At 54.6% G+C, this 20,492-nt stretch overlaps 2 protein-coding genes across 3 annotated transcripts; both read right to left on the bottom strand.

Moving 5' to 3' along the window:
- Positions 1-3,846: 3,846 nt before the first annotated feature.
- On the bottom strand, positions 3,847-9,119 carry CKM354_000783800 (uncharacterized protein; the record flags this gene model as incomplete). Of its 2 annotated transcripts, XM_044803198.1 has the most annotated exons (3): positions 3,847-7,701; positions 7,799-7,964; positions 8,047-9,119. In XM_044803198.1, 3 exons carry the CDS (start codon positions 9,117-9,119, stop codon positions 3,847-3,849), a joined length of 5,094 nt encoding a protein of 1,697 aa, XP_044659133.1. The 2 variants fall into 2 exon arrangements, with proteins under 2 accessions (XP_044659133.1, XP_044659134.1); XM_044803199.1 differs by lacking the exon at positions 3,847-7,701 and having other exon boundaries at positions 7,781-7,964.
- Positions 9,120-15,552: 6,433 nt separating this feature from the next.
- On the bottom strand, positions 15,553-17,109 carry CKM354_000783700 (uncharacterized protein; the record flags this gene model as incomplete). The annotated part of the gene is made up of 1 exon (XM_044803197.1): positions 15,553-17,109. One exon carries the CDS (start codon positions 17,107-17,109, stop codon positions 15,553-15,555), a length of 1,557 nt encoding a protein of 518 aa, XP_044659132.1.
- Between the last annotated feature and the right edge of the window lie 3,383 nt (positions 17,110-20,492).

Raw genomic sequence — 20,492 nt, 5'->3', positions numbered from 1 at the left:
AGCTCTGCGGTCCGTACACTTATATGGTCGTTGCGCTGCTGGGAAAATACCGCGGTGCGTATGAGATCGGATCCAGACAGAGTGTTTATTTCGCGATGCTGCTCTCGAGCCGAGTTGTCGCTTAATTGTTGTCGAGACCGCATATCCTGCATGTGAGCAAAATTCGACAGTCGTTTGCACGAGGTCTGCGCTTTCGCTAATCCCGTTCGCAACACTCAAGCGGATCTCCTACGAGTCGGCTCAAAGGCTGCGCAGAGCTAGCTTTACATAACGAGCTGGAGGACAAGTCAACTTTCGCGGAATGCCTAATAGAGCTCGAGAAGGACCACTCTCCCGGATGTCCAGAGCAAGCTTTTCGTGACGAAAGGTTTAATTTCAAGTCTTACATATGCGCGGACACAAGGCGGATCTGTCTTTTACCCGGCACTTCCGATCTTGTTCCAGGTCTGGTCAATGCAGAGACCTCTGGATGGACATGGATAGCCTGCGAGCGTAACTTCGAAGCTAGCAGTATACCCCGGATGTAGTTATGTATAGAGAGATGATTGAGCAGGGATTTGCACAACCTTTTGGGCGTGGTATGTAGGAACATTGCCCAAACCAGCCAGCCGCTACCAGCCTCGTCTACCAAAAACGGCATCCCCCCCTCTATGATCCCTGTACAACCGGAAGCACGATTTAGCAAGTGCCATGCAGAGTTTAATCGAGCCCTAAGTCGACGATTTGGGGTAAACGAGAAAGGGTTGTAGCAGAAACCCTCTAGGACTCGCTTCTTCGCCTAGTCCAGCATCCGTGGTCTGTATCTTTAGCTCTTGTGTTGGTCATTCTGCCGAAATGTTGCTGAAGGATTGCTGCGGCGAGCCTGCTCCCGTGTCGCTGCATCGCTCGACTCAGAGATCAGGCCACGGAATCGCCTCCTCGAGGCTATGGTGCTTGTTGGACATTCCGCTAGATCTTTGATTCATCCGGGTTCTTTCTTCGTAGGCCACGGAGCTCCAGATTTCGTCCCCTGCTTGCGGCCAGCCGAGATCAGTGCGTTGAAAAGGAAACGTCTATTTACATTGTGCCAATATGAGCCCTGCTTCGAATCGATAGAAGTACTATTACGCAACTGAGATGCTTCTCGCAACGATCGCGACTAGTGCTGCTACTGTGCTTAGCCTTCTTTTAAATTCTGTAAAGGCAATTCATTCGCACAATCTAGCTTAGCATGTTGTATGCTCGAAGGACGCTTATCTGGCGGTGGGCTCGACGGCTTCAACTTCCACGTTACATTACTACATCCAAATTCGACAGCCATGCCATTCGGGAACTACCCAGACCGCGGAAATCATCTCAGTGGCGATGAGTCCGCGCGCTCAGAATCACTACTCTCGCTCACTACAGGGGCTGTACGGAGGACAAGGTCGAAGATCGCGTGCGATCTCTGTAGGCTGCGTAAAGTCAAGGTCAGTAGGTCCAGCAGCCGAAGGTATTGCAGCTACTAACGTGATACAGTGCTATCCACAAGATAGGACGTGCAGTGAGTGCCAAGTTATGAACACCCCATGTGTCGACACGTCCCGGCCGCCCCAACGGCGTAGACGAAGACGAAAGCCATACATGGCTACGGAACCAGATCACTCCCAACTCCAGGGTTATGGGACTCAAGAGTCGCACAAGACATTAAGCACGGCCGAAAAACTCCAGTCTCACAGCTTGCTTCGCGATGCTGCTTACACTGGCCAAGAATTGGAGTTCCAGAACGAAATCGAGCCACTCCTCGACGATTTCTTTCGACTAATCTATCCTTTGTGCATGTTTCCGCAAGAGCAAACCTTCCGAGCAGCATGGAAATATCGCTTGGACCGCAAAGATGCATCGTTCCGGGCCCTATTGTGCTCTATGGTAGCTGCTCTCCTTTCCACTCTTCCGCGAGGCGAGCCCCAAGGACTAGGCGCAGTGCAACGCCAGATACCTGCCCACCACATTGCTCTCTACGACTATTGTTTGAATACCAGCGCCGGGATACTAAAAGCAAACTCTAACGACGATATTGGATGCGCATTGGACGCCGCGACGTGCTACTTCGTGGGCTTCGCTTGTGTCCACGCATGCGTATATGTGCGTGGTCGGATGTTTCTCACCGACGCTCTCATGAAGATATGCGAGTGCGCACCGGCGAAGAATCAAATCGCCACTACAACGAATGATAGTACAGAGGAAGCACCTTCCGAGTTTCTAGCTCTGCCTCAAAACCTTCACCTTCCTGCTGGAGAGCAACTTCTTCTGGGTCTGACGGATCGCATCTTTTGGGCGGCTTTAACATGTCTCCAAGCTGTTCAATGGACGCAGGAGACGCAGGACAGCTCTGTCGGTCGGGTTTTCCCCGTAGCGATCAAGTGTCCGGACTTGCCAACACCACTAAGCGATCTTCATGCGTTCTCGAATCTCCCTGGGATTGCTCTATCAGACATTGAGAAGATGTCCCTTGGCCTCGATGCTGTTGCGCACATGTTCTTTGCAAGTCAGCAAGTCTTAATTCTCTATGCCGACGACAGCAACGGCTCACCTACGAGATGGGGTGCAGAGCAGCAAGATCTCAAAAAAGCACTAACTGAATGCAAAGCGTCTACAGCACACCTCCCGTCTGAGCTCTGCATTCGCTCTATAGAAGCTGCTCTGGGCAACGAAGGTTGCTGCTGCAGCGCTGTAGAGGGCACAGGTCTTTGCGCTCGGGACTTCCATCAGCTGATCGGAGTGCAAGACGAGGATCTACGTGCAGCCCTGAATTCTCAAGATTATGACTGTGTGTCGCTCGGCATACAGAAGGCCTATGTTTTCGTCACTAGTCTTTTTACGCGGTATCAGACTGTAAGGACATACTTTAAAGTACGGGCCCGGCATGTTGCTTCTTGCGCACAATCAGATCATGCAACAGACATTCTATCGACAGCAGAGGCTTGCTACTTGACCTCTGAGCGGCATGAATGCTTGCTACACGATAATGAATTGGAGCAAGAGATGCTTTTGGAGTGGAGCATTATCATTAGATCGCGGATCGAATGCCTCGAGGGAAAGTTGCCGACGTTAACAGGACTGGCTAATCTTTGTATACCACATAGTCTATTTTGGTGAACACAAGAGTGAGTTTCCACAAGATCCTTCGTCCACCTCTGCGGTGCTGTAATATACGGAGTAATGGGAACCGCAGCTCTTCCACGGAAACTATGCTCCTACTCAAACTTGACATTCATATGGTATGTTATTGCAGGAACTTCGGCGAAGAAATGGTGGCAAGTGGTAGCGATGGAAATGACAGGGCCATGATCGCAAAGGAAGGGCGGCGTCACGCAGACAACAGGTGAACACTCTCCATCCAGCTTTCGCCAACATTCATTCGTGGCCAGGGGGCGGGCTCGGGGTCAAGACGCTAGCTTATCAGCCAAATGTACGTCTGTGTAATCTCAATCGTCAGGAATAGGTTCCGACCAAGCGCGTCTCGTTTCGTTTAGTTTCATTGTCCAGCCTAGACTATGCGCAGATTGAGTCCGCATGAGCTGTCCTTGAGTGCCATCCATATTACATTCATGCTCTTGTAAGAGTCGTAAGCCGGCTTGCCTGAACATCTCCCCATGTCTGTTCTGCGACAAGTGTGAGGCGAGGAAGCTACCCAGTATGATTGATTGATTGATTGATTTATTCTAGTAGGCTATACATGTAGTAATTACATATGAGCCGTCCCTTCATTATTCTCCTACGTTGTGTCTCCCGTTTGCCTTAGTCTCATTCTTGTTCCAGGGTTCAATTTGTTCTTATACGTCGGTGGGAACCCGGGTAACCACCTCCGTGGAGACTGCCTTGTTGCTATGCTCGAGTCGCGTCCAGCCTCCCTGTTGATTGGAGAAAGGCTATCGTCGCTCGGATAACCTCTGTGTCTGGTTTCCATTTCTCTCGAGGTCCGTCTCTTAGTTCCCCTGTTCGATAGTGTTTCCTCGTCGTCCAGCCGCCGAGGAGGTACGACGCATCGCCCCACCGATCCCCTGCGACCTCGCGGAGCGCCTGCCTCTGTTGTGCCCACTGGGGGCATATAAACAGGACGTGTTTAATTGTTTCCTGCCCTCTCCCACATTCGCACTCGGGGGTTTCTGCTCTCTTAAGGCGGTAGAGGCTTTGGCGTAGGTGGCAGTGACCTGTTCTCGCCTGTACCAAGACCGCCGCTTCGTCTGACCTCAGTTTGTCGTACATTAGTTTCGTGTGTTTGCCTGGTAGCGCCTGATCGAGCTGCCAGGTGTATCGTCCTGCTGTGGCTGTCCTATTCCCCGTCTGTTCTCCCCTTTGTTGTCTCTCCCGCAGTTGGTGCCGGATCCCGGACATCTCCCGCGCGTAGAACATGTCTTTCGGGCTCGTACACTCGGTATATGATGGGTCTTTCGCTACTTGGTCTGCAGCTTCGTTGCCCGGTACTCCTTTGTGAGCCGGAACCCACGTAAGGTAGATGTCTTTCTGGTATTCTATCGCCTTCCGAAGTTTCTGTAGCGTAAGCCCTAGCGCTGGTCTCTGAGCTAGTCCGCATTCCCCTTCTGCTATAGCGCGCAGGGCTCTCTGGCTGTCCGACAGGACCCGTACCCTTGGGTATCGCTGGCCCTTGCCGGCATTGTGGAGCGCTGCGGCAATCGCGAGGAGCTCTGCCGTTAATATGCTACACGTCTTCGTGTGACCGATTTCGTCCCGATATACTACGTCGACCTGGAAGGGCTCGTCGGCTACTACTGCGATGGATACTTTCTCGGCCTGGATGGCTGCGTCTGTGTAGTACGACCGTGCGTAGAACCTACGCGGGCCCGTACCTTCTGCCCGTGCTTTTTCTTCGCTGTGAATCCGTACTTGCTTCGAGAAGTCCTCCCACGGCGCTTGCAGCCACGGGTAGTCTACATACCGCACCGGACCTTCTTTCTTTAGGATAGCTGGATACTTCTGCACTGCCGCTGTGACCGGGGATTCTACTCGCCTTTCGCGCCTCACCTGGATCCGCGCCGCCATCCCTGCTGGGTGGTCTGCGGGGAGCGCGAGGAGCTTCGCGATGTGGTCTGTCACTTTGCGTTCCAGTCGTGCCGTCGTCCGTTCGAGTGACGCCTCTGCTTCGAGGACTCGGAGTCCAGTAGTGCGGAACGCCCGTAGTACTGTCCTGGCCCCTAGTCTCTGGGTCTTGTCGAGATCTCGTAGGTACCGCCACGATTCATTGTCGACCTTATACCATACCGACGCCGCATAGTCTATAATAGGCACTACGCACGCTTTGTATAGCTGCCGCATCTGTTTCGGTCGGATGCCCTTAATCCCTACTAGTGCTGCCGCGGCGCATCCTGCCTTCGCGCTAACCTTCCGGACGTGATCTCCCATCTTAAGCTTCGTGTCGAGGGTTACCCCGAGCACCTTAACGTGTTGCTGCGGATGAACTGGTATTCCTTGGAACAGTAGCGGCTGCGTGCTCCGGTTTCCGCTTCTCCGTTCTATTACCCACGACGGTGGCGTAAAGTGTATCAAGCTCGTCTTTTCTGCTTCGAAGATCGCCCCGCTCCTCTGCGCCCATGCTTCCGCGTGCGGGATAATCGCGTGTTGGATATTTGCGGTGTTGCCTTCCTCCGTATCTCCCGTGACCCAGGCATTAAAATCGTCGATAAAGCCTATAGATCCTCCGTGTTTGTCGATCTCCCGTTCTACGAGGTCTGCGTTATAGAAGACGTATAGGATCGGGGACAGCGGTGATCCTTGGGGGATGCCGGAGTGGGCGATCTCTCTCGCCTCGGATTCGTAGCCTCCTACTTGTACCGTCGCCCTTCTGTTGTAGCAGAAGTCGGCGACCCACTCTGCGATCCCCTCTGGGATGTGTCGATTCCGCAGCCGTCTCTCGAGGACGTTCGGGTGGACTCCGTTAAACGCTCCTTGGACGTCGAACGACACTAGGGAGAGTGTCCGTCGGCTCCTCCATGCCTCATAGATGCGTTCGACTACTACATTTAGCGCCTGCTCGGCCGACCTCTTTCGCCTACCTCCGAAATGGTTCGGGGGAAGGAGTTGGTGCGCTTCGGCGAGGTAGCTTAGTCTCGCCGCAACGACCGCTTCGAGTCCTTTGCTAATTGTCGCGAGGAGGGAGATGGGCCGGAAGGCCTTCGGTTTCGTATAGTCGGGCTTTCCGGGTTTCCGTAGTGCAACGATCCTCGCTGTTTTCCAGGCCATAGGCAGCCGTCGCATATCGAGCGACGCTTGGTATATCCGGAGGACCGTATGTCCGATTAATGGCCAAACTTCCTGCCAGACTTCGAACGTAATCTCATCTGGTCCTGCTGCCTTCCGTGGGTGCGCGCGTTTTATAGCTCGCTGGACTTCTCGCAGCGTTAGCTTCGGGAGTGTCGCCGGGATGCCCTCTGGTCGGGGCCGTGTAGGTTCTTGTTCCGTATGACTCGGGGATGGAGGGAGGGGGTAGAACGTCTGCATTAGGAGGCTAGCCTTCTCGTCGTCTTCCTCGGCGGTCTGTGTTCCGTGCTGGAGGGTCGGCACCTTGAATGCTGGGGTTACCGTTCGTGTGTACCTGTGCGCCTTCCAGATGTTCGCATCGTCATTTAGAAACTCGGTCCAATGCCGCTTCTTCTGTTCGTCTATCGCTCCGAAGTACGCCTTCCGCGCCTGGCAGACGCGTTCCCGGGCGTGTAACGTGTCTTCTCCTCTGCGTCGCAGTGTCGTGACTCTGTTCCTAAACTGGGTGAGGGTGTTCCGAAGTGTGCTGAGTTCGTCATTCCACCATCTTTTCGCGTACGGGGACGGCTTCGCTCTCGGAACTACTACCTCGAGTGCGTCTTGAACGACCTGGGTGAGCTTGCTCGCTTCCTCGTTTAGTTGGCTAAGAGTTCGGATCGGTTCCGCCGTTCGCCACTGTCCTTCTCGGTTCTGGATATATTCTCGAACTCGATCCCATTCTGCGTGTTTGTACAACCTGCGGGTTCTGGCCTCCGTCACCTCCTTTTGTGTTGAGCTTAGTCCTATATAGACGGCCTTATGGTCGGATCCGTAGTCTGTGGCGTGAATTGTGCACTGGATCAGCCTTAGCTGCACCCCTCTGCTCCCTAGGATAATGTCTGGTGTCGAGCGTAGGTCTCTGCTTTGGTGCTCCCAAGTAATCGTGCCGGCGGGTAGTAGCGAGGCTAAGCTGCGGCCGTGCATAAGTGCTACGATCGCATCGCTCTCGTCCTGTCGCGCCGGTGCTACTGTCCTTCCTCCCCAGATCTCATAGTGTCTGTTGAGGTCTGTCGTCACGATTGTGTCAACGTCTCCGTATCGAGCCTCCGCCCGTTCTATCGCGCTCTCGATCGCTGTTAGTCTAGCCTGGAGGGCGACTGCTTTCCCGTCTACGGTGCTATTATAGTTAGGGTCGTATGCTGCGATTAGGAGAGTCTTCGGTGATGTCGTATGAATAATCGCTGCTACTACGTCTGCTGATGCGGTTTCGATCGGTTCTGCTTTAAGGTCGTGGCGCACCCACAGCATCGCCCGAAACGCGTGCCTTGGGTGGACTTCTCCCCTCGTTTCTGTCGGCCGGATGGTCTGCCAGTGTCGATGGGCGGGGACCGTCGGTTGTCCGGTTTGGGGGTGCTTGTAAATGTACGGCTCGACGATTGCGATCGCGATATAGTCTTTGAGGAGCTCGTCGTTCAGGAGCCCTATCTGTACGTGCTTTCGTTTCCCTGCGTTTTGGTATAGTATCCGGTGGTGTCCTGTCATTAGATGGGTATGGGTTCGGCCCTCACTGTCGCGTCCCTACCCTTCCCGTTCGCTTGTCTCCGGTATTTCTGGTGTTCCGGGTGAAGTCTGCACTCCCATGCGAATACCGTGTGGCCGGCTTGGCCGCACGCGGGGCATTGGTGTTGTTCGGCGGTGCAGGACCTGTGAGAGTGTGGCCCCGAACATTTCGCGCAGCGCTCCCTTTCCTTGCAGTCCGATTGTTTGTGTCCATATCGGTTGCACCGGAAGCATGGCCTCTCGCCCTCCCTTGTTTCCCACTCCGCGCACCATGCGCCTGTTGCTCCGAACAGCGCCATCCCGGTCGCGATGAGGTGGTCCGCGGCGAGTTTGCTCTTCAACCATAGTACTAGTGTTCCCATCTTCTTCGCCGGGTTGAAGCTGCTGATCCATCGTGTTTTTGCTACCGTGAAGTCGATCCCATGGACGTTGTTTTCTTTCGCGAAGGTCTCGGCGACGTCCGCTCGGAGCGTAGTTCGCTGTTCGCTCTCTGTTTCGAGTACCGCTCGCTTCGCCACCCCGTCGCAGCGGATCGGGTACCATCGCTCGCCTTCCATCCGTATGCCTGGCACCTGGGCTTTTGCCCACTGCTGATGCGCTCGCGCTACCTCTGCCTCTTTCTTTGTTGTAAAGATGACGTCGATTCTCTCGCGGGGTCCCGGTCGGAGGCAGGTGATCTTAAGTCCCTTGGTCGCGTCGTGTCCGTCTACGCCCTCTTGAAGGGTCTTCTTGATTCCCTGGAAGTCGGTGGTGTCGGTCGTCGTTCGCGCGAAGTTAATAGCCACAACTCGCTCGTCTCGTGCGGCAGGGTGTCCTGCCTTTCCAGAGGCGCTCGGGGTCCTGGCTACATTAGCGTACGTCGTCTTTCCCTGCCCTGCCGTTGCCTGGCGGGGTGGGCTCGGTCCTGCCGTTGGTGTCTGTCCTACTTGTTGGAGTAGGCGCTTCATCGTCTCTATCTCCTTGGCCATCTTCGCTCTTTCTTCCCTCTCAACTTTCCTCTCTGCTGCTACTGCCTCGCGTTCTTCCTGGTGTTGCCGGAGGACCTTTTCGAGCAAGGCGTATACCTGCTCGAGTCTCTCGGCCATCGTGGTCTCCGCTTTGCGCTTCCGTGTGGCCTCGGAGGCCTGCTCGAATGTTGGTGTTCCCGATGCGAATTGGATCTTCTGTTGGCCTCCGCTGCCCTTAGGCCTGCCACGCTGCCTGGCCCTCGTCACCACCGCCCATTCCGCACCCTCGGTCTCCCCCGCTTTTCCGCGTCCCGCCGCCGCGCTGGCGGCGGGTGGATCCGCGCTTGCCGGCGCCGCTCCCACCTCACCTCTTCCCTCCGCCTCTGTCGCAACCATAATGGTATCTTCGTTGTCCGATGTCATCCCTCTCGCTCCTCCTCCTACCCATTCCTACCCATTATTTTCAACTGAACTCGACTCGAGTTCATTTATACCCGAACCCGAATAGGCTAGGGTCCAAACCCGCAAAGAGTCGAGTTCATTTAGTCGAGTTCATTTGGTTCCCGACGAGCAGTCGGGTTGTGGTTGAGATATGTGAGAGAGCGCATCGCGCTGACCAAACCGAAGAGGTTTCCGGTGCGAAAAGTCGCAGTTTGCATATCGTCGCTGTCGTCCCAAACTGGTAGGGTTAGAGGCAGAATCCAGGGTCCACGCGACCGCGAGCCCAGCATACACGCGACGCACATTGTCGCGACCACCACCATCGAACGCACATCGCCCGTAGTGTCGTTAGAAACGTAGGCCGAGCATCGCAGAGGGTTAGGCGAGAACCCATCGCGTGCAGCAGCGGCGTCGTAGCGCATGATCCGATACATTGCGCCCGTTGTCGTGCCCAGGAGACCACGAAGTGCAAAAATTATTCCGCCCGCCAGAGGACGCCAAAATTCGAGCAACGTTGCACAAAATTCCATCAGATAGCAAGGTCGCCCGTCCACGAGTTTCGTGTCCATTCGGAAGTCGTTCGCGACATATGGACGTCGCCAGTCGCGCCATATCCGGGCCGCCATTAGGATTACAACAGTTATACAACCCGCCAGAGGACAGGAAAGTTCGTGCCACGTAATCAAAGATTACATTGCGCAGTAAGGTCGCCCGTTCATAAGTTGGGAGTCCATTCGAAGTGTCGTTCGAGAGGAATCGTCGTCGCCAGTTGCGCCCATAGCCGGATGCAGGAACCCACCGAACCCAAAAATTATGCCATCCAGCAGAGGGCACCAAAATTTACGCAACGTTGCACAAAATTACGTTAGACAGTACGGTCGCCCGTCCCCGAGTTTGGTGCCCATTCGCGTTGCCATTTATGAGATATTGACGTCGCCAGTTGCGCCAATTGCCATATGCAGGAACCCACGAATTGCAAAAATTATCGCACCAGGCAGAGGACGCCAAAATTCGAGCAACGTTGCACAAAATTCCATCGAATAGTAAAGTCGCCCGTCCGCAAGTTTGAAGTCCATTCGGCATGCCGTTGGAGCGATATCGTCGTCGCCAGTCGGGCCGTGTCGCACCACCCACCAACACCATCCGAACCAGCGTCATCGATGCAGTCCAGAGGCAGCACCGAATGTCGAAACGGGTAGAGGGTGTCCAGGCATTGTTATCGTTCGAAAGAGGGTCACGTTCCGTCGCAGCGAGCGCGCGTCGTCGTCGTCGTCGAACGAAAGATGGGAGGCCAACCCCGTCGGGGTTTTCAATACCACAGTTTTAGCGTCAAAATTCCGCCGCAGCACACAACCGTCATAGATTGCCCCCAAAATGCGCGTACATTTTATCCATCATGCCCCGTCGTCACCCACCGAGTTTCAGGAGTTTTCAGCACCGTCGTCGGGCACAGCGAATTGTTCCATCGTCCCCATATACCATTTAAGTTTCGCCGCATCCCAGAACAGGATAGAGCAGGGGCATGGGCGCGCATCCCCGTCGACACGATCACGTACGCGAACGCGTATCGTCGCGAGGATTGGAATAGATTCCATACATGATTCCGTTGCCCGGCGGAGCATAGTACCTATTTTCGCCTTAAGGTTAGAGCTTTCGCCTCGAGGTTTCGGTCTATTACTAGTCGTATTCGATAGTATATATCTCGTACTTACTAGTACGTAAGTACGATATATATTATATAAGTATACGTTACGTTGTGCGCGTTTAAAGTCGTCGCTATCGTGGAGTATAGCGTCGAGCATTGGTACGAAAGCGGACTAGCGCATCAAGCGTTACAAAGGGTCCACGAGCGTTATAAAGGGTCTTGGGGTAAGCTCGAATATCGTATTACAGCCTCGAAATAGCAAGATAATTTACAAAACAGAGCTTGTTCGAAAGCGCGTAGGCTGCACGTATAGATGTCTAAGTACGACGTTTGGTGCAGAAGTATACGTTGCGTCGCGCGCGTTCAAAGTCGTCGCCGCTGCGGAGTATAGCGTCGAGCCGCAGTCCGAAAGCGTATTAGCGCGACAAGCGTTACAAAGGGTCTTGGGGTAAGCTCGAACGTCGCATTGCAGCCTCGAAACAGCAAGATAATTTATAAAACAGAGCTTGCTCGAAAGCGCGTAGCCTGCACTTGTAGATGTCTAAGTACGACGTGTGTTGCAGAAGTATACGTTGCGTCGCACACGTTCAAAGTCGTCGCTGTCGCAGTGTGTAGCGTCGAGCCGCAGTCCGAAAGCGTATTAGCGCGACAAGCGTTGCAAAGGGTCTTGGGGTAAGCTCGAATGTCGTATTGCAGCCTTGAAAACGCGAGGATCGATACAAGACAGAGACAGTTCGAAAGCGTATAGGCCGTACTTATAGATGTCTAACTACGACATACGTTGCAGAAGTATACGTTGCGTTACGCGCGTTCATAAGCGTCGCTATCGTGGCTTGCAGCGTCGAGTCCGCAAGCGTATTAGCGCGGACTAGTAATCCAACTCTTCTTCGTTCTCGAGAAAAATATATACTCCTTCTTCAGGAACCGGGATCAAGGAGCGCAATAGCTCCCGATACTGCTAAAGAGCACGATAAGGGCTCGCGGCTGCCTACACTTACTACCGTACGGGCTCGCCTATAGTCAAGCTTTCTACTGCCCTCGGTTATATCGTGTAAGCTCTCCGTCCCTAGAGCACGCTAGGAAGTGCGACCTACTACGCAATACCTTTGCGATATGGCAGATATACAACAAGTACGCGGAGCGCAGTCCAACGAGGCCCGAAGTGATGCCAAAGTGCTTCTTCGACGAGCAAAGCAGCGAGAGCGAACTCGGCGGCACCGGGAGAAGCGACGGCAGCAACTTATTGCCCAGGAAGAGGCGAAGCAGAGGTCTATCCAAGAAGAGAGAGCTCGACGGATCCGAGAGCAAGTGCGGCTTCGAGTAAGGAGACTACGTCGGCGGCGAAAAGAGGAACAGCAGAGCAAGCAGGAAGTATGTACTCTATACTACAACATGCGACTTTAGTAGCGCAGATAAGCCTAATATAAGTCTAATACGTGACAGAAGGAACAAGGATAGCGAAGTAGACAACATGCTCTAGCGTTGAGCGGAGGAGATCGTGGGCCTCGATATAAGAAGCTTTCGTACAGATGTGGTACCTAGATATGAAGGCAAAGTTATGCACGAGTATCGGAAGCATTCGCTGAAGTGCGCTGCCTATGTTGGAAGGCAGAGTCCTGTACGAAGAGGTACGTGTCGCAGAGCATCGCACTTGTAGCTTTATACTTATCTACGTTGTAGGATGCTAGTATGGAATAGCAGAGGCGTTACAGAATAGCAGAGGCGTTACCGTAACCTCGGCTAAAACAGAGTTACGCTTATCTCCTAATCATTCCAAGTCCCTTGCGCATACCTCTCTGCTCAGGTCTATAGTGCTGTCTACATACTGAGGTCCAAGTATCGTTCACCATGTCCACTAAGCGTGGGCGGCCGCTATCACAGGACAACGTAAGCGAGGAAGTTGCTCGCCGTCGAGAACTTACGCGAGAGCGCGTTCGTCTCACTCGACAGCGACAGCGGACTGCTGCACAAGCTGCACAGGGCGAAGCAGTCGTCACTGCTACACTTACAGAAGCTGAGCAGGTCGTACCTACACTTCCGCAGCTGGGAATGCGAGTTCGAGAGCTGCGTCTCGCAGAAGACATCGTAGACGCACAGCAACAACGAGATTCGGAAAGCTACGATGAGCACGAGCTTCTCTATCCCAACGGCCGAGTAATGCCTCTCGGTTTTTTTAGACGTTTTGCGGCCGCCTCCCAATCCTCGAGACCCGAAGCAAGTCCCGAAGAACCTCCTCCTCTACGTAGTTCGCCAAGAACCGACGCGCGAATTCCCACCGTACAGCCTACGAGTCGAAGCCAGTGCGACGAGCAGAGAGTAGGTCCTCCGATTGAACCAAGCACCGACGCTTGGGGAGAGACAGAGCATGAATATGTGCCGCTAGGGCGCACTGGAAGCAGTCGATCTGCTTCGGGATACGAGCCCTCTGTTGTCGAACATCCGTTAGCGAGTGCGAGTGCGAGCGTTCGTAGCGCTACGCCTGCCCTTGAGCTAGAATGGAGAGAAAGTCGGACTGCTATACATGAAGAGCCTCCTGTTGACCGAGGTGAGACGGGCACGGACGTAGACCACGACGGCAGCTCCGACTCTGAGCTTCATTTCGCGTCGCACTACTCGGAAAGCGAAGACGACTAGGCAGAGGCAACTACACAGATGGCACGAGAGTATATGGTCGAGAAGCTATACGAACAGCTCGTCGGAAAAGGTCATCACGGCTGTACTCTCGAAGAGCATAACGAGCAGCTCCGCGAGCACATGCGGTCTGCCCATGATAATCATTCTAGTCTCGGGGAGGTGTTCCACGATGCCACATTTCCCTCGGTACTCGCGCGAGACCACATGATGACGAGCGATGAACTCAGTCGACACACCTTGCCTACAGCAGGGCAGTGGAGAGACATGTTCTGTGGCGTGTCGGGACGCCTTCATGGGCGCATGCCGAAGAACGTCTGTCTCCACAAGGAAGAGACTCAAGCAGTCGAGAGTCCCGTAGCATTCGACGTCGATAGTTTCCTGGGCTTCGCGTCTTCCCTCGGAGTGGCACGAAAAGGGTTGTGGTACCAGCCCGTGCCGCTCGTGAAACAAAACATCGTTGCTAACAATCATCTCGAGGCGCCAGCACCAGTCGTCCCCGAAGACACCGAGCCACCGTCTGTTCGGACGCAGATGCACATGCTCCGAGACATTCCTCATTTTTTACTCGGTCGTGTCGTGGGAACGCATGACCTTACTATCCATGTCCTGTTTCCGCACCTGCGACGTCCCGGAGAGAAATTCGTATCGCTCACGCAAGAGCAGCTTCGTCGCTGGACCGACCGAGTGTACCTGCCTGCACTCCACCAATTCTACGATGCGCATTATATGCAACACCTGCCCGCGAGCTACGGTCACGCATATGCGAACTCTAAGGCCCACCAGGTAGAAGGGCGGATAATCGAGACGACGAGTTACCAAGCTCAGCAATCGATCGGATACTACCTGCAACCGGAGCACCTTGACGACATCTGGGCAGAGGTCGAGCGGATCATCGCTCGCACTCCAGGCTTAGCTGACTTCCGTGAGCTCCAGATATTCTTTAGTGCAAAAGGCACTAAGCTCCAGTTCAAGACACGTCCAGAGCTCCCTCACCTCTATAGTGTTATCGAGAATTTTCGGAAGTTCTTGTCCGATGTTCTAGACATGACGTTTGTAGAGACGGATCGGTTCTATGTCGATCTCGGAAAAGAGATCTGCCCCCAGGTCAGCACTATGGCCTCCCAGCCGCTCGGTATCGGAGAAGAGCCGCAGGTCTTGCTGTGGAAGCGATGTTGTCTCGAGAGGTACATGCGATGGATGTACGATGACGAGCCTCCGGCGATCGGAAAAGGCCAAACCTATTTCACCGCGAATATGCTCTGGGAGGCATGTGCGCTTACGAGCGTTTCACCCAAGTCTTCCCGCCAGCGAAAGGGTGGTCTCGTATACAGCCAGTTTTATGCATCTGTGAAGGAGATCACCGACGCTACGAAGTGCTTCCCGTTTAGCAACGTCGGTTTGGAGGAGTTGGCGCTCGACCCTAGTATTCGCAAAGCAGCCCGACTGGCGACTGGCGGGCGGCGCCGGCAAGGAGACATTGTCGAGCGAGCCTATCTTGCGAGCAAGCAGCGCGCCCGAGGTGGATTGCAAGCATCCCGGTGTAAGTCATTCGGGATTCGAGAGGAGCATCGCATTCGGTGGGACTTGCTCGATAGCTTGTCTATGAGGCTCCTCGAGCAGGAGACGTTAGGCCAGGTGCAGCCTCTCGACGATTGTCCCCCTTACGCATGGGCGATCCGGACCGCCGTGTACACTGATTACTTGTGGCGAAGCGCGGACAAATTTGCGGCGGGATTTGAGGTCGTCCGCGCACGCGCCAACGCCCAGGCGTACACGTGGGAGGAAACGAAGATGATGGCCATGTTCCTCCGTTGTCTCCAGTACGTGTTCGGCGGACACCTCCTCAGTCGTGAGTCCGCACTCTGGTGGAGCCGACGAGATCGACGAGCGCGTGAGGGAGAGCGTCCGAAGCACTGGTACGGATTGGGCTTCTGTATGTTATGTTATGTTATGTTATTCAGTCTAGCTATGCACAGATCTATTGTCCGTATGAGCTGTCCCTAAGCGTTGACCTTACATTTATACTCTCGTATGCTGCCTTGACTCAGAATGTCCCCCAAATCGGTTTTTCAGGAGTGTGATAGGGGTAGCCACTCCATGAGAGCACTGTTAGACATCTGACGTGGGGCCCTGAGGTGCAAACCTGCCCGTACTCTTCAGGAACGTAATGGTCGCCCGCACCATGTCCAGATTTGGCCGCCATTTCTCTCCATCTACTGGTAGTCCTGTCCTTGGATCTTTCCTTCGACTCTTCCCGCCTAGCAAGAAGGACACATCGCCCCATCTGTCGCCAGCAGCCTCTTGCACTGCTCGTCGCGGAGACGCCCACAAAGGGCAATATAGAATGACGTGTTTGACGGACTCCACGCCACTCCCGCACTCGCATAACGCGCTCTCCAATTGCCGCGTGCGCGCTAGGTATTCTCGTAGATGGGCATGGCCCGTTCGTGCTTGTGCCAGTATTCCTGCGTCTTCGCGCGTCAGCGCCCCGTACAACTGCAGCGTGTGTCTTCCGGGAAGAGCACTGTCAATTGCGTATGTATATCTCCCCCATGCTGGTACTTCTTTCGGCACGTCGGCTTCGATCGCTGATCGGAGCAGCCTGGAGGCTTCAGAATATTCCCGTATCCGACGTCCGGGTTTCACACTCAGGGTATGTTCTGTCGACGTAGTTTCTTGGGCCGCGCAATGTGCCTGCTCATTCCCTGCGATTCCCCGATGTCCAGGTATCCACAGCAACTTCACGTGGATGCCTCTCTCTCTGACGAGTTGGATCTCCCGGAGCGTTGCTAACACTACCTCCCGCGATCTCTTCGACTGGCCACCAGTGCCGATCCGCCGCAGACCTTCTTGACTATCTGACACAATCCACACGGGAGTCTCCGCCTTTTCGACGTATCCGAGCGCCATCTTAATCGCGTGGATCTCCGCACTAGTGGCAGTGCATGTCGTTTCCCGCCCGATCGTCTCTTGATGGACGACCTCGTACGCTGGCTTCCCCGCCACGCGATAGCACCTGACCACTGCGATGCCCGCCCAGCCGTTCCGCACCGACGCGTCGGTATAGTACAGCTGATGCTGAGATAGAGTGGCCAGCAGGCGGCCGTGGAGGCGGCGTGCTTCCGCTTCATCGCACACCTGCACCACGTCGTGGACGTCGTGCCACGGCGGCAAGGCGTACGGCAGCCTCGGAGTGATGCCGACTCCTTTCTTCCCCTGGATGGCCTTGTAATATTGGGTCCAGATCTCAAACATCGGGCTTCTGCGCCGGTCGTTCCTTCGTTCCATGTCGTTCATAATAGACCACAGCGGGTGTTGCTGCGGCAGCGCTCTCACGTCCAGCGCGTGCTTGGCCGTCTTCCTCGCCAGTCGTGTTTCCACCGCCTCCAAGCCCGCCTCATCTTGGAGGACACCGGAGGAGACCGTGCGGAAGGCACCAATGATCGCTTGCGCCCCCATCCGCTGGATCCGTTCGAGCCGGGTGGTGTGCTGTTGTACGCCAAGCCTTCCCCGAGCGTACCACGTGGATGCCGCATAGTCGGTCGTGGTGTCGATTACGCTTCGGTGCAGCTGCCGCATTTGCTTCGGCCGGATGCCTCGCAACCGTCCAATGGCCAGGCACTTTTTCGTTGCTGTTGTGATAATCCTATCGAAGTGTGCGGTCATGTTTAGACGTGTGTCCAGTGTCACTCCCAGAATCTTGATGGCTTTCTGGGGCTGGATCGTCGAGTCAAAGAAGTGCAGGACGGTGTCCGCACCTGCGTCGGGTGCTGTTCGTTCAAAGTGGATAAACCCGGTCTTGCTTGCTTCGAATGTCGCTCCGCTGTCTTCAGACCACTGCTCTGCCCGTCGCAGCACTTCCGCCTGTAGTTTCTCGGTCGTCTCTTCACAGTTGGCGCCGGTCCGCCAGTGCTGTGAAGTCGTCGATGAACCCGAGCGACCCACCCCGCTTATCGATCTTGCCTTCCACTAGGCCAGCGTTATAGAAAACGTACAGCAAGGGAGAGAGCGGGGACCCTTGCGGTATGCCAGCGTGGCTGATAGGAGCGCATTCGGACGTGTAGTTGCCTATTACGACGCTCCCCGTGCGATCCTCACAAAAACTGCGAATCCATCGGACCATCTGACCCGGAACACTTCGCTCACGCAGACGCCGGGCCAGGACTGTGGCAGCATATAATTACACTCGTTCCTACAAACTTATGTAAGGCAGGTAGACAAAGTCTGCCCACGCTTTCCCGCTTAGGGACACCTCTGCGCCTTTATCGCTTCGAGGGAGAGGCCCCAGGCCAAAGCCCCTACCCTACGCTCCATATACTGTTTGCTCCTTAAGCCTTGGTTATGCTCTTTCGGACTTCAGCGAACTGAAGACCGGTCGCCTCTCTTCCAAGACCGACATGCGCGTCCGTCCTCTCGGGCTGAGCAGACAGTGTCTCAGTCGCTGCCATTGCCCACCACGCCCCAGGAGAATGACTCCCTTCGCGTTACCATACCGCATCTCTTTGGCTATGGCCGGCCATGTCTCGCAGGCTTGCTCGAGCGTCTACTCCTAGCCAGGCAGCAGTGCTCTTGCGTTTCCACCCACTAACCAATGTATCGCCTCCTCCTCGCCTCCTCACGCCTTGCACCCCCTCCTTCTTGCCTCGAGTCTTCCCTTCGGCTCGCCTCTCTGTGTCTCCTTTGCCTGCTTCTCTATGTGGGCCTTCCTAAGTTTCCGAGCTCTTCTAGGTGACTGCTGGACTAGGTGTCCTTCTTTGTAAGGCTGTGCCCCGGGCAAAACCCTCCTACTCGCACCTGAGCAATCGACAGGCCCCTACGGGCTTCGTAGCGTTACTCCGAGCTCCATTGCCCGCCAACTAACGCCTCCCTTCTAGCTCTTTCACCTCGGCTCTTCCAAGTGCATAACGCATCTGCTTCCGGCCTTAACAACGCGTACGCTCTCCGAGTCCCCTCAAAGCCTTCCAGAGGTAGGTGGTTCGGATCCAGAGACTGCATATTGGGTGACTTGTTGTCCTTTTGGCTCCAAATACCCTCAGCTGAGGATTCCTCCCATACACCAGAGGTGTCCTATCGACGCCTAGGAGTTCCGCGGCTCTTTCGCACGCTCACGATTAAGCGGACCTGTTTCTAACGCAGGTAGGTCGTCGTCGGATGGTTTTCAAAACCATTTCGGTGGTAGTCCTCTGTTCGGAGTAGTCTTGGCGAAACCGCACCGGATTTCGCACTCCACCACTCCGCTCCACCATGCCGTGCACTTTGCCAGCACGGTCGAGTTGCGAGCTCGACCGCCTGTTTCCGCCTGCGGCCGCGTGGAGGCGTGCAATCGGTCTTCGCAGGCTGGGCTTCTGTAACACCCTCCCTCGCTATAAGTACTGCTGGCTTGAGCCGCGAATCGACTGGGAGCGACTCCAATTCCGGGATCATATTGCCGATGACATCCTGTTCGGGAACCGCATTCTTCGAGACCAATATCTTCGTCGTGGGAGGCACGTGGAAGCCTTCTTCGATCTCACTCGCAAGCTCGACGTCGCACTACAATGGCTGACGACGTATGCCGATGTCGAGCGCGTGTTCGATCGCTTGGTCACTTGGATCGTGCATCTTTGCCTCTGGCAGTTCCGGAGAGATATCATCGAGACTATCCAGACGGAAATCCGCGAGGAGTGTCGATCGGACGCGGCAGAGGGAATGCAGCCCTTTTGCTATGAGTACCTCGCCGAGATCACTGGGGACCGTGTCCACCTGGTCTGCGGAAACAAAACCGACTTCAAGATCGTCGTCCTGCTCGGGACGTTTCTCTTCTCTGAGAACGACGGGCGTGTTCGAAAGCACTGGGATCGAAAACCGTTCCGTACGCTTTATCGGCGGGCATGTATCGGCGTTCGTTCGCAGGGAGAACGGGTCTATCGGACATTCCAGTGGCAGTTTTGGCGCGCCCTTTATCGCTACCACTGGATCCTCCCATATCCCTGCCCGGCGGGCTTTATGCAAACGACCAAACAAGGCCAAAGGATGTGGTATTCAGTCCGTACCCCTGGCAATCCTATCGACGCAGAGCCGAAGGAGTGGGTTTGGGCTAGAAAGCAATGGCAGGAGGGGCGACCGGCGCGATTGCCACGATATCTCGGGTGGGAAAAGGATCGATGGCTGCAGTGGTTGGAAGGTAGGTAGGGTTACCTATGTATCTAGCCAAACCGAGCCAGCGCTTCTAACCACTCGGTCACCTCACCGTGCCGTTCCGTGGTTGGACTACGTTAGCTATGCTATTATAATAGCTATTCTGGACAAGAAGCGTAGAAGTAGGGGGCTGGAAGGATATAGCAAAAGGGGTTTTGGAAATACTATGCCTAGTAGCTACGAAGGAATAGCAAAACATTCGAAGGGGTACCCAGAGTCCGACAATACCTAAGAACGAAAGAAAAACCTTCAAAACTGTTAGCAAAAGCTTAAGGAGTTACACCAAAAGGTCCTAATAAGCTGCATCCATCGAGGGACTTTACTTATTAAGAGATAGCTAGTGCGGGAATCGAACCCACGACCTTCGACGCTCAGAGGCAATATACGGTTTCATACAAGGCAAACGAAACCGCTTTCGCTAAGAGGCCGATGTGCTACCACTGCACTAACTAGCCGTTGCAATCCCCGAAAATAGACGATATATAAAGGCTAAGGCCTGCTTTCCCTAAGCAAAAGACATGGACACCGTAGGTTCCAGCAAAAGGGTGTTGCTATATTGCGAGAAGAACGACGAAGGAAGCGCAAAAATTGCGACAGGGAAAGAATACACGCTTATGCAGCACGTATCTTTTCCCTGTCAGAAGCCAATGCTGGACTCGAACTAGCAACCTCCCGCAGTCGAACACACCTAACGCCTTTACTAGCGGTGGCGTGGGGTGCGAGTACATACCGTGGATGTGCTACCATTGCACCAACCAGCCTTTGATATAATATTTGATACGATCGCTAGAACCGGACAATATATAAAGTCCAAGGCATATATTATATAAGACTACTAATTACTTCAATTCAAACATGAACGCGCCCCAGCA

This window comes from Cercospora kikuchii, assembly GCF_019650295.1.
Source record: "Cercospora kikuchii DNA, contig_00005, whole genome shotgun sequence".
Taxonomy (NCBI): Eukaryota; Fungi; Ascomycota; class Dothideomycetes; order Mycosphaerellales; family Mycosphaerellaceae; genus Cercospora; species Cercospora kikuchii.
The sequence above is the reverse complement of the archived record's forward strand: the minus strand, read 5'-3'. Positions and strand labels throughout refer to the sequence as shown.